This window comes from Myxine glutinosa, chromosome 2 (genome assembly GCF_964187855.1).
Source record: "Myxine glutinosa chromosome 2, kmMyxGlut1.1, whole genome shotgun sequence".
Lineage (NCBI taxonomy): Eukaryota > Metazoa > Chordata > Myxini > Myxiniformes > Myxinidae > Myxine > Myxine glutinosa.
In genome coordinates, this window is record NC_136262.1 from 111,332,188 (window position 1) to 111,346,775 (window position 14,588).

General features: G+C 43.4%; 1 protein-coding gene across 2 annotated transcripts in view; it reads left to right on the forward strand.

The window, feature by feature from the left end:
• Positions 1–14,588, forward strand: part of KDSR (3-ketodihydrosphingosine reductase) — a 72,529-nt gene that overhangs the window by 22,103 nt on the left and 35,838 nt on the right. For both annotated transcript variants that reach the window (XM_068107483.2, XM_078771412.1), the window contains exons 4-6: positions 6,271–6,336; positions 10,446–10,541; positions 10,791–10,982. In XM_068107483.2, coding sequence (XP_067963584.1) covers positions 6,271–6,336; positions 10,446–10,541; positions 10,791–10,982 — 354 coding nt within the window. The remainder of the gene's footprint in view (positions 1–6,270; positions 6,337–10,445; positions 10,542–10,790; positions 10,983–14,588) is intronic.

The window sequence follows — 14,588 nt, forward strand, 5'->3', positions numbered from 1 at the left end:
TCCTTGTCCATGTATGCTCGTGGATTAAGGAAGTACACAGGTGTTGCAGTATGTACATTTATGTTTCATTTTATTTATTTTTATAATTATTTTATGCAATCATCTATTTTGACGATTTTTTTTTTTTTAACCAGAAAGTTTAGTTTTGGTATCCGCATGAGCATGTGGTGTGACATTTTGTTACCTCCGCAATCAAAGGTAGATGGAGGTTATGTTTACACCCCTGTCTGCCTGTCCATTTGTGAACAAAATATCTCAAAACGTTGTGGACGGATTCGGACGAAATTTGGCAGAGATGAAGCGTATGTGACGAGGAGGAAATGATTAGATTTTGGTGAAGATCCGGATTCGGATCCGGCTACTAGAATTTTTAAAGTGATTCTTCACCATTAGGAGATGGGGCCAAAAACGTTACATAGCAGGATATCTCAAAAAGTTGAGGATGGTTATGGACGAACCTTGGTGGACCGGTTGGTTGTCTGACAAGGATGATTCGATTCGATTTTGGTGAAGATCTGAATATGGATTCGGATATGAGAATTATTTAATTTTTAAAGGGATTCTTCACCTTTGGGAGATGGGTCCAAAAACGATACATAACAGGATATCTCAAAGTTATGGATGGATTTGGACGAAACTTGTTGGACAGGTTGTGTGTGTGACATTGTTTGTGCAAGAATCCATTCAATTTTGGTGAAGATCCGGATCTGGATCCAGCTCGTAGAATTTTTAAAGTGATTCTTCACCATTGAGTGATATGGCCAACCAGGCAGAGGTATGCTCCCTACTGAGTGCCGTTCTAGTTTTTACTTGCTTTGGTATTTTCAGGGAATATTTTCAATAGCGGGGCAACTTTCAAATCGAATTTTCCTTTGACTGAGCTCTACAGGAATTTTTAGATGGAAATGTATTCAGTATTTAGCGGCAGCAATTGATATCGCAATTCACAACGACGCTCGTCCGAAGCGATTGATGTGAGCGGAGCATGGGCTGGGTTTGCATTCCAAATATAGATGGTTTATGTTGTATATGCGATATTTCAAAAAACGTTCAATATTTTGCTTTCATATTGCACGGATATATTCCTTACGACATTATCTCAACTTGATTAGATCACGGCTGTGATTGGCTGCATTGTTTCCATGGCAACCATCTTTGTACCGTGGCTTGTACGCGATATTTCAAAAACAGTTCAATATTTAGCTTTTATATTACAGATCTATAATTTTTGAGAGAGAGGGTCAAAAACTATATACAGCACAATATCTCAAAATGTTGTGGCCGAATTTGGTCGAAACCTGGTGGACAGGTTGGGTGTCTCACGAGGAGAAATTGATTTGATTTTGGAGTAAATCTGGATCTGGATCCGAGAATTTTAAAATTGATTCTTCAGCATTGAGAGATGGGGCAAAAAATGATATCTCAAAGATATGGATGGATTCGGACGAAACTTGATGGATGAGTTGGGTCGGTGACAAGAACAAGCCGATTGGATTTTTGTTAAGGTCCAGATGCAGATCTGGCCTATGAGCAGTCTCCAAAACATTAACTGTTCAGCCTGGTGGAGGTGTGTACTATACCGAGTGCTATTCTAGTTCCAAGTGCTATTCTACTATACTATACCGAGTGCTATTCTAGAATATATGCGATCGCATATATTCCGAAGCTGTTCCATGCGCTCACGCTTTCGAAGCTAAGTGATCTTTCACATTTGTGTTTTTGGCGTATCTTTATCTTTCTTTCGGTGTATGTACCTATTGGGGTGACTTTAATAGGTTTCTCGGTGTTGGTTTTTCATACCTGTGTACAGAATCGTCGGTTTTTTTCGTATCGTGTATTCTGAGGCCTAGTGTAGTGCTAGTAGTAGTAGGCTACCGTGTCCTCAGACCTTGGCTTGAGGCTTTTGTTTTTTGTCTCAGCGGTTCTTCGATCGCGCTGCAACCACTGTCGGTCTCTGTTTTTCACGGTCTTTTCACCCATACTCCCTTGTTTAAAAATCTCCAAAAAAAAAAAAAAAAAAAAAAAAATTTCCTTCCCTGTTCTTATCCGCTTGTACGTTCTTATTTGTTCTTTCGTTCTTCGTTCTTTTGCTCTTTCGTTCTTCGTTATTTGTTATTTCGTTCTACGACCACGTTGTTCGAGATCACGTGATCAAGTTGTTAATACATGTTTCATCTGTCCCCTGAAGAACTTTATTATTATGTCATATTCTATAACACTTTTTTCTACTTCTTCTATAAAAGGATGCTTTCGACTTGCTCACCAATTCTATTCATTCAAAAAAAAAATTCCATCTCTTACAGTGCATCTTTCATTCATTCCCTAAACTCTCCAGAACTCCACCCATCCTTCAGCGTCCTCAAACGTATTTTTGACTCGAATGTCTCAAACTCATTTTGCAATAAATGTTCGTTTCCCATAAATCGTACACTTTTCAAAATCCAATCTCACCCCTCCCCTCCAAATCTTCCCCATCACCCATCTCTGTCAAATCTTCCCCCTTGCCCCTCCCCCCCAAATCTTCCCAAACACCCATCCCTTTCAAATCTCCCCCCCTGCCCCTTCCCTCCTAAACTCCCCCCACACCCCTCCCCTCCGAGACTCTCCCTCACTCCTCCCCTCCTAGACTCCCCTCTCACCCCTCCTCCTCAAAGCGTCCTCCCCGCTTCTTCCCCCTCCCAACTTTCACCTTCATCTTCCTCAACCTTCTGCCTCACTCTTCCCCCTCCCCAAATAACACCTCACTGCGCCTCACCCAAACACCATCAAACCTTTTGTCCGCCCCATTCTTCCCTTTCTCCAAGCTATTCTGTAATCTCTGACACACCTGCAACAGCTCTCCCTACCTCTCCCTACCTCTTCCTCCTCTTCCACATCCTGCCCTACCGCTTCCCCCCCCCCCCCCCCCCTGTTCTGTATCCGATGCTCCCCCTTCCTCTTCCTTAACAGTATGGACCTCAAACATCCGGGGCCTTCGCTCAAACTTAACTGATCTCTCCATACAGGTTGCTTCTGACAAACCAGACGTGATCTGCTTAACAGAAACCTTCCTCCTTCATGATGTCTCTGATTCCTTGGTATCTCTCCCAGGTTACTCCCTCCTCCGGTATGATAGACCTGAGCCTCGTTCTGGAGGTGGGGTTGCTATCTTTATAAAAAACTCTTCCTCACTCGCCCTGCACTGCCCTCTCTCCACCTCACCCCCAGGAATACATTTGGCTACGGCTTCCCCTTCGCTCCCACCTTTTGTTCATATGTGTGTTGTACCGTCCACCAAACAGTGATGACTCCATCTACATCTCGCTGTCTGATAATATGGACCAACTTCTATCTACCCATCCCAACTCTCTCTTCCTCATATGTGGTGATTTCAACTGTCACCATGCCAGTTGGCTGGGGGTGGGTACCTCTCTCACCAGCCATGGCTCTTCAGCAAAGGACTTCTGTGACTCACTGGGACTGACACAATCTGTCAATTTCCCAACCCGGATCTCAGTCAACGGAGAATCTTCTCTTCTGGACTTGGTTATGACTAACTTCCCTGAAAATGTCTGCTGCTCTTCTTCTGCTCCAATCGGCTCTTCTGATCATGTGCTTGTTAAAGTGGACATCTCTCTGACCATTTTCAGAGAGCCTCCTCAGCGTCGACGAGTCTGGCATTTCACTCAGGCCAACTGGCACGGTCTTCAAGCAGCCATCAATCATCTGGACTGGTCTCCCATCTCTACTGCCTCTGACATCAACTCATCCTGGGAATTCTTCCAAAGTAAATTGCTCTCTCTCATGCACAGTTTTATCCCTTCTCGTCTTCAGTTGTCATACCCTTCCTCCCGTCCATGGTATACGGAATCTTGTGGTGAGGCTATTGCCCAGAAACAACTTGCTTTCATCTCCTGGAAAGCAAATCCAACGGAAGGAAATCTCATTTCCTTTCACAAAGCCCGAAACAAGTGTGTGTCCACCCTCAGGAGAGCCAGGAAACAATATCTCTCCGTCCTCAGGACCGAACTCTCTTATCTGTCTCCCTCTTCCAAATCCTGGTGGCGTCTGGTAAAATCTGTTTCTGGTGTTTGTTCCCCCTCCATCCCCTCCCTCACCTTAAATGGCCACACGGCTGACTCCGCACGTGAAAAAGCCGAATGCCTCAACTCTGTGTTTGCCTCTAAATCTTGTGGCCCAAACCCATCCCTCTCTGTACCCACCGTACCCAGTCGTACCCAGCTGCTCCTGGACTCTGTGTCCTTTCCTCCTGACAAGGTGGAAAAGTGTCTGTCAACCCTCGACTCTGATTCTGCAACTGGACCTGACGGCATCAGCCCACGGGTCCTAAAATCATGTTCTTCCGCTCTTTCACTCCCTCTCTCTGTTCTCTTCACCCTCTCTTTTGCTCAAGGTCATCTTCCATCTGCTTGGAAATCTGCCAACATCACCGCTTTGCACAAAAAAGGTGCAAAAACAGATCCCAGCAACTACAGACCAATCAGCCTTCTCCCAATTATCAGCAAGGTCATGGAATTCATCATTGCTTCAGATATGAAATCTTTCCTCTTCTCCAATGGCTTGATCTCTGATCATCAATTTGGTTTCAGACCTGGACACTCCACTCTGGACATGCTGCTTCTGCTTTCTCAACAATGGATGGAGGTCCTCAATGCCAAACAGGAAATGAGAGCAGTCTCCCTTGACATATCACGTGCCTTCGATACAGTCTGGCACCCCGCTCTGCTCACCAAACTCTCCTCTTTTGGTATCCATGGAAATGTCCACGCATGGCTGGCGGACTTCCTCTCTAGTCGTAGTCAACGTGTGGCCCTGAATGGGTTTCTCTCATCTCCTCTTCCTGTTCAGGCTGGAGTTCCCCAAGGCAGTGTTCTGGGCCCTGTGCTTTTTCTGGTCTTCATCAATGATCTCTCCGACTCTCTTGAAAATTCTCTCTATCTCTTTGCTGACGACTCTACTCTCTGTCGCTCCATTCTTCATCCCTCAGATCGGCAGTCTGCAGCCTCCTCACTCTCTGCAGACCTTGACAAAATCACAGACTGGGCAAACAAGTGGAACATGTCTTTCAATCCTGACAAATCTCACACTCTTACGATGTCTCTCCGAAAAGACCGACTGGACAACCCTCCCATCCACTTTCTGAATAATCCTCTCCAAGAAGTTCTGTCACTCAAGCTTTTGGGTCTCACTATCTGCCATGATCTTTCCTGGAAAAACCACATTTCAAATCTGGCCTCCAAAGCCAGTCGCCGACTGGGCATCCTCCATCGTGCAAAGTCCTTCCTTGGCACATCTGAGCTCCTCACCACATACAAGGCTTTCATCCGCAGCTCAATGGAATACTGCTCTCCCCTCTGGGCTGGTGCTCCTGCCTCACACCTAGCTCGCCTTCGCGCTGTTCGAAACCAAAGCATTCAGAATCATTGGAATCTCCCGCGATGAAGCTAACTCCAAGGGCCTCTCACTCACTCACCGCAGGCAGGTTGGTGGTCTTTCGGTCTTCTACCGACTCCTCTCTGGCCTTGCCCCCCCCAGCTCTCTCTGGGCTCTGTCCCGCAAATATTCCTACAGGTCGCACAAGATCTGCCTGCAACCCTCTTTTCGTTAAACTGCCAAAATCAAGACTCTCTGCTCACCTTCACTCCTTCATTCCTCTTTTCTCCCGCCTCTGGAACAAACTCCCTCACTCTCTTCAATCCCACTCCACCCTCCAAGTCTTTAAAACAGCTGTTCACCACCATCTCTAATCTTCCCCCATCCAAAACCTTGATCTTTTCTACCCCTGCTAATTTCACCCCAATTCCCCTTTTTGAAATACCAACTTCTGTCCTGGAAGTCCTTGGTGTCCTTGTGCTTTATACTTCTCCCTCCCCCCCGCCCCTTCCCATGCCTCCTCCCCCCGGGCCCTCTCCCTTCCACACATCTCCCTGCTCTCGGATGTTGTGTTTGTGTGCTTCCCCTTTTCTCCCCATCTTGTCTTCCGCTCCCTCTTTTTGTGTATTTTGTTTGTCTGGTCGATTTGTTTGTGAAGTAAATGTCAGCTCTTTCACGAGCCTCGATTCAGTATACAAAAAAAACAAACAAAAAAAAAAAAACGTATAATGACGTGGTTCGGGTTAACGTTGTTGTGGCTAAATGGAACGAGCTGTGTTGAGAGACTGAGTAGTGGCGATATATTCGGATGGTATCCTGGTTGTGATGTTGGCAGTTTTTGTACGATTATTTTATCAAGAGAATGTTTGCGTATTGCTGTTTATTTTTCACACGCAGGTTGTGCAGTGCATTTCTCTGGATGTGTCGAAGGATTTTGGGCAAGTTAAAAGTGTCATGAAACAGGTGAGTGCAGGAAATGCAAATGAATATGCCGTGGTTGATCCGTTTGGCGTTTCCAGGGTTTTCCACACTTGGGGAAAGTCGTTGTTTGTTTGAATGAAAAGTTTGCATCTGCTGAGCAAACTGTTGTCAAATTTTACTTTAACTCGTACACCTGCACTCTATTTGAGCAGCAAGAAGGGTCAGGTTATCATAACTTATTATTGCCAATTATTATTACTATTACTTATGTTAGATCAGGTCATTGAAAGGTCAGACTGTGCCTCACCATTCAAAATTTTCGACAATAAAATTTACTTCCGTGAGTGTCGAATTGTAGGAGCAGGGAGGCAATTTCACAAATCACAACACCCCTTGGGGAGTGGGGATATTGTTTCGTAATATAATTAATATTACGCTATTATCATAAGTGTTATTATTACCTTCGCAAAAGCGGAAGGTTATGTTTTGATCGCTGTGTATTTATTTGTATGTCTGTGTGTGTGTGTGTGTGTGTATGTTATTCGCATAACTCAAAAAGTATTCAACCGAATTGCATGAAATTTGGTGGGATGATTGGTTATTATACGGGACACATTTGATTAGATTTTGGGAGCAATCGGGTCAAAGGTCAAGGTCAAGGTCACGAAAAGGTCAAAATCGTATTTTTACCAAGTACAGAACAGTAGCTGCGGCGAAGGTATGCGCTCTACCGAGTGCCCGTTCTAGTTACTGTTGTAATGAGAAGCGACTTTGGAAAAACGTCACGAAAAACTCCGTGGTAGAACTCCACAGAAGTGGCAGGAAGTGTCATGTAATTGACCCTTGTGGGGTATATAGACTACAGGAGATCTTTAATCAGGTTCGTTCGTTGACGTGATGAGCATAGACTGATGTCTGGATTCCTCCAAATTTATTTCAATTCAGTATTGAACATCATCAGCGACTGTTTAAAAATGTAATTTTACGTGTGTTTGTGGTTTATAATATTTTTACTTCTGGTAGGGCTCCCACAAACGGTACGATAAGCTATTTATACACGTTAAAATGGCGTTTGTTCAAGGAGGGAAAACTCCTTGGGGAGGTGGGATAGGTAAGAATCGACCTTGGAAAAACGCCACGATAAAGCTATATTGACACAGATATACACCTCGACACGCAAACCCCCTTGGGGAGGGGGGAAATGAATTTGCTACAACCTTCATTGTGTGACTTTTAGTCCTCCTGTCAAGTTTGGTTGAGATTGGATAAGTAACGACCGAATGTATCGCGGTCAGACAGACAGACAGACACACACTAAATTTCGTATTTAATTTGATATTGGCTTAATTTGTATGTTTATCGTATTTTTTATGCTAAATGAAGTTCAGAAATGAGTGTATAATTGTGGCCTACCTGCTGCTTCAAGTTCATCTCCAGCCATCAAACTGCTTGAACCCCTGGATGATGAGCACAGCTCACCATTTGGGTGCAATTAAGTATCGGAAGAAAATTAAAGTAAATGCCGTTGATGAGAGAGTATTGACATTTGAACCAGATGTCAGTGACTATGGGGCAGGGAGACTGTGGTTCTGATTGGGAAAACTGATGGCAATGATGATGATTATTCCTGCAGGCTTGATAACATGATTCGCTGGAAGCTAGATCATCTTATGAGCAAATAACGATATATTTCTGCATGCTTTCTGTCGGCTCAGTATGCAGATGTTGTGGCGAGAGTGAGAGGGGAAATGGATATTCCCAATTTGTCCGTGACAGATTTTCATGTCCATTTGGATCAATGAGACTTTAAGGTCAAAATGACCTAATGGGGTCCCTAAGTGGACAGTCAAACAGCTTGAACCCCCGGGTGCTTACGGCTTAACATTCAGGGTGAAACCAAGCTTTCTGGACATTCTGTACACAACTATGAAGGAGACCTCAGAATATAGGCCTCACTTGAGATTCAACGATCCTATGTGCTCAAGAAATTCTTTCCATGTAGTCTGCAGCTTTTTTACTCCGAATAACCACTAACTTGGGATCTTTTATATCCTTGAACGTTCCATGGCCATTTGCCGATGGGCAGCATCCTGCCACTGTATATCTCTTCCAAATGGCAGGGCTTTTTTCATTGCTTTTTCAGTCATTTATATTGCACTGTTTGAGAGTCGAGAAATCAATAGTAGTCTGAAAACAATGTTACCCGGTTTGCGGCACTCGCCAGAAATCTTCTCAATTGTGGTCTTCAACAGAGGGCAATCCATGTGAATCTAATTTTTCTTTTTCTTTTAAATGGTTAACTGATAATTACACAGCGCAGTGTCTGTTTGTTTAATGGATATTGTATATTTGAATTGATGGAGAAATTAGCTTTGGCAAGGATTGCACAAGTCCTTTAATACTTCATGGCTTGAAATGGTGGGCAATGTGAGAAATAATGTCAACGACGTTCATTTAGGAGCCATATTCTGCGGTACTTCAGGATTTATACACAATAATAAAAACTGAGCAATGCAGAGAAAGGGCTCTGCTCTGCAGATAATTCTGATGGGCAGGCCTGGCTTTGGGGGTCTGCTTGAAGTGGTGATCTGCTTTAGAGTTTGAGAGACTGTACCTCTCCCAGAGGCTGACCACAGAAATATACAGATGGAAAAAGAGGGTTACATACGGGCTGCATTTTCCTGGATTAGACCAAATACCAATAAAATAATTCAGAAACTATTAAATTTATCAACGAGAGAGTTCATAGAACATGTTACCCCAGTGTTCAATTATATACTTTAATTAAAATGAAATAATGATTTTAAAGATCGTTTTAAAAATTCTGGGGAAGTGACGTGTTATTGAAGCAGCTTTATACACCACCTTATTTAACATGTCCAAATACGACTAAACGGAAGGGTTTTGAAAGTGACAAGAAATCAATTTGTGTTGTTCTGTGTTGAAATGTTTAATGAAATTAAAATTAAGATTGTAAAAGTTGTATAAATAAGTTAATTCTAGTATTTACTGCCGTTCACGCGATGTCTATTACACCACCTTATTTAACGCTCATCATGTCTGTCATTTGTGACATCCTTAAAAATAGTACGTTTTCTGTTTGGAATGATTTTCAATTTTGTTTCACTCCTCAAAAGTATTATCTAACTCCTCTTTGTGAATGTGTGATCGGGACAAATTCAGAGACAACGTACTGCGAAACTACAAGTTCGTTTTCAGATTCGTGTTCAAAAGATAACACTTGCGATTGAGAGAGATATATATATATATATATATATATATATATATATATATATATATATATATATATATATATATATATATATATATATATATATATATATACATATATATATATATATATATATATATATATATATACATACACACACACACACACACACACACACACACACACACACACACACACACACACACACACACACACACACACACACACACACACACACACATATGCAAGTTGCCTGATTGTGTCTGATCAGGGTAAACGTCGTAACTACAACACGTAAAATGCTGAATGACCCATTTAAGAGCTCTTTGGTCCAGATAGTGCATGAGGAGGTTTAAAATTGTTATTCATACAAGCTCGAGTTGTATTCATTTTTGTTGCACACGTGGTGTATATACTCAATCGTTGGTTTCACATATACAGGAAGTAAAAAAAAAAAATTCAGTCAAGCTGTCAATATCTAACTATTTATTGAAATGTATAAAACCGAAAAGCACAGTTGGTGAAGCCATCCACCCATTTAGCCGTGTGACTACATGTCTATTAATTACGTACTGTTTGAACGTCGTTTGCATCATCAGTCTATTAATTATGTACTATTGGAATGTCCCTTTCGACCCTTTAGACTGCTTAGGCCCCTTAAACCTTTGAAGACCCTTTAAGACCCCTAAAGACCCAAAAGACACAAAGACCATGAAGAACCGCAAAACCCATAAGATGCTTTAGATCCATTAGACCAGCTTGGACCCTTGACCATTTTGAGCTGTAGACCACTTAGACCTTTTTAGATTACAAATAAATAAAATCACTAATATTACAAATATATTTGTACAAAAAAAGTTTGTATTATAATTGGTGTCAATCGTGACAACACAGCGATAGACTCGGGAGTGTTTTACAGGCTCAGGAAAAGCTGGGTCCCGTGGATATGCTCGTGAACTGTGCTGGAATCTCCGTGTCAGCGCGTTTTGAGGATATTAAACCAGAGGAGTTCAGAGTAAGTTCCTGGATAATATCCAGTGATTGCTTTAATATACAACAACAACAACAATGGGCTTTTGTTGATGCATTGGTTTGTGTGTGTGTTAGTGATTACGATGATGGCTGTGAGGATTCCTATCCCCCCACCCGTCTCCAACCCCTTTCATGGCTCCAACAGCATGTTGTTGTTGTTGTTGTTGCTGCTTTAATATGTGGCTGTGTCTTTTTTGTACTCTAATTTTGTGTGTCCTTTCACAATTTGCAGAGGATCATGGAGGTAAATTACTTGGGCAGTGTTTATTCAACAATGGCTGTTATTCCAACAATGAAGGAGCGTCGACATGGCCGCATTGTCTTTGTATCGTCTCAAGCTGGTCAGCTGGGCTTGTTTGGCTATTCTGCATATTCTGCCAGCAAGTTTGCCTTGCGAGGATTGTCCGAAGCTCTGCAGATGGAGGTCAGTTGTGAGAACAGAATCGATTGTACTTTCTGCCAAATAATCATGCCATTATATATTTATTTATCATAAGGAGGGTGGTGCATTGTAATAAATCGTGAGGGATTACAGTCAGTCAAATGTTTGTCAAACCTCCTGTAACTACAGTCACATGAACAAGTTGGTACACCCCATGTAAAGTTTTGACTTTTTCAACATATTTCAACATACAGCTATTTGATCTTCATTTCAACAATATTGATAGATAAAGGTGATATAATATAACAAATATCATGAAACATTTACATTTTGTAGTCCATTGTATAATTTAAATAAACATAAATGCAAATTTCGCATGTGGAAAAAGTAAGTACACCCTTGGCTCTAATAGGTGGTATTGCCCCCTTTGGCAGAAACAACCTCAAGTAGGCGTTTCTTATAACTGTCTACCAGTCTCTGACATCGAGGCCTTCAGAAAGAAGGTTATAGATGCCTACGAGTCTGGGAAGGGATTTAAAAAGATCTCCAAACAAGTTGAAATCAATCATTCGACTGTCCGGAAGATCATCTACAAGTGGAGAAGATTCCAAACAACTGCCAACTTGTTCAGGCTAGGCCGCCCCAGCAAGTTCAGCCCAAGAGCAGACCGCAAGATGCTGAAAGAAGTCTTGAAGACCCCCAGAATGTCATCACGGGACCTACAGGTAGCTCTTGCCATGGTTGATGTCAAAGTGCACGAGTCTACCATTAGAAAGAGGCTGCACAAATTTGATCTACATGGGAGGTGTGCCAGGAGGAAACCTTTGCTGTCCAGAAAGAACATCAGGGCAAGACTAAAGTTTGCCATTGAACACCTTGGCAAAGACCAGCACTTCTGGAACAATGTGGTCTGGACAGTTGAGTCAAAGGTAGAGCTATTTGGCCACAGTACCAGAAGACATGTTTGGCGAAAACCAAAGACAGCATTTTACCACAAGAACCTGATACCAACTGTAAAGCATGGTGGTGGAAATATTATGGTTTGGGGCAGCTTTGCTGCATCAGGGCCTGGGCAGCTCACCATCATAGAATCCACTATGAATTCTTCATTGTACCAGAGGGTGCTTGAGGATAATGTGAGGCCATCTGTCGGAAAGTTGAAGCTCAACCGAAGGTGGACTTTGCAACATGACAATGACCCTAAACATACCAGTAAATCCACCAAGGAATGGCTGAAAAGAAAGAAATGGAGGGTTCTGGAATGGCCAAGTTAAAGCCCGGATCTAAATCCCATCGAGATGTTGTGGGGGGATTTGAAACGAGCTGTGCATGCAAGAAACCCCTCAAACATCGCACAGCTGAAAGAATTCTGCATGGAGGAGTGGGCAAAAATTTCTCCCAGTCGGTGTCAGAGACTGGTAGACAGTTATAAGAAACGCCTACTTGAGGTTGTTTCTGCCAAAGGGGGCAATACCACCTATTGGAGCCAAGGGTGTACTTACTTTTTCCACATGCAAAATTTGCATTTATGTTTATTTAAATTACTAGGGCATGCCCGTACTATATCTATATCTAAAATTATATCCCCCCCTCTATTTACATGAAATGGTTTGGTCCATGAAATGTTTGGGTCCATTCGCAACGCCAAAGCGAACGGCGAACGCTTTACATGAAATGGTTTGGTCCATGAAATGTGTTGGTCCATTCGCAACGCCAAAGCGAACGGCGAACGGCTTGCGAGTACAGTGACAATCCCCCCCCCCCCCCCCTCTATTTAGATGAAATGGTTTTTATTAGTTTTAAAACATAGTTTAACGCCAACATAGCGGCAACATAGTTTGCAAACGTGAAATAAATGAATACGCTCTCAAATGTGCCATCCGAGGCAGAGTGTGTTCGCCACGTTCGGCACACGCGATAGCTCGCTGCTCTCTGATTGGTTGAATCGTTTTTTGGACATAGCTCGGTAAGTAATTGTCCGATTAATATGAAACCTTGAAAAGGCACATCCTCGGGTCCCCAGCAATATACCTGGCAAGTTTAAAGTATATCGGACCCGTGGTTGTCGAGAAACAGCGGTCACAGACAAACAAACAAACGTACAAACAAACAAACACACAGAGATTACTGGAATTATAGATAGATACAATGGACTACAAAATGTAAATGTTTCATGACATTTGTTATATTATATCACCTTTATCTATCAATATTGTTGAAATGAAGATCAAATATCTGTATGTTGAAATATGTTGAAAAAGTCAAAACTTTACATGGGGTGTACTTACTTTTTCACGTGACTGTATATACATATATATTGTTACGGTTCTCTACGCCGCCCTTAATCCCCTTATCAAGGGGGGATTAATCCCCTTGTCTTTCTGGGCTTGACGGAACCGAGACTTGAGACGTCCCTCTCAGACACACGCGGAGTCGGGTTTCGGGACCACTTCTCGCTCGTACCTAATTCCCCGCGCTGCCCTGGGAGCGAGGAAACAAGCCTCGCACGAACCACGTGTGGTTTGAGTACGCCGAGCGGATTGCGTACACGTGGTCCGCGCAGTTACTTAGATGTTGGAACCCGATTAGAGCGGTTGTGCTTGTGCCACGCTTAGTCAAATGCGGAAACCACAGGAACGATCAAATCAGGAAGAAAGGAAGAACAAAGGGTTTAATTATTTCCCACACGTTTATACAAGGTTCAAGGACGCAGAGACACAGAGCAACCTTAGACAGTCCTATCTTAAACCCAGACAACGGGCCCGGCTCACACTCACACGGGGAAATGCAGACGGGTAGAGGTTCCCCAACGCGTCAACGCGTTGTCCAGAGATGGTCCCCGTCCGGCTCTCCACGGCCCCGGCACGTCCCGCGAAGATGGTGGCAGGCGAAGGCAGGGACTCGTAACGCGTCTCCCGAACAAGGCAGATGTTGGGGCGGAACGGCAAAGGGCGGACTTTAGCACGACTGGCGATTACTCAGCTGTTCTCACTCGCGCGTCTCAAATGCGCTGTATTCGTTTCAAGCGCGTCTGGCTGCGCCCGCGTATATGTACAGTTCTCACACGCGGCCAACTCCTCTTTCCATACACTCCGAGCTGGAAAGCACGAAACAGCTTTCACCGCTCAAGTCCTTTCACCAATCCTTTTGCTGCAAGTCCTCTCGAGGGCTTTCGCGCAGCGGGTTTTATAGCTACGCCCCCCGAACCTTCTGGAACCCACTCGAACCTTCTCACCACGACCTGTGACGCAACGCCGCCCTCACCACCTCCGAGCTCTGATTGGCGGCTCGTGCTTACCGTCATCGCTTCTGCCGGTCCGCCTCGGTCCTCCTGACCTTCCGAGCCTGCCTCGTGTTACTCGCCCAAAATGAACCCAACGTTGACGCAAAAGGGATTGAGGCTTAGGGTAGCTGGAAAGTCGGTGACAGTAGGGCCTATTCTCTTGGCTCTACTCAACGCAGAACTAACAAAGGAAAAGGATTAAGCTTCCAAATACTAAGACATAACTATACTATCGCGAGGCTACATGTTGCTTGTGTGACTAACTATGGGGGGCAAATTTTAATCTTGATTAGACTCACTTGACAGACTCAAAACCGCAACAATATGTATACATATAGATGTATGTATGTATATACATATATATG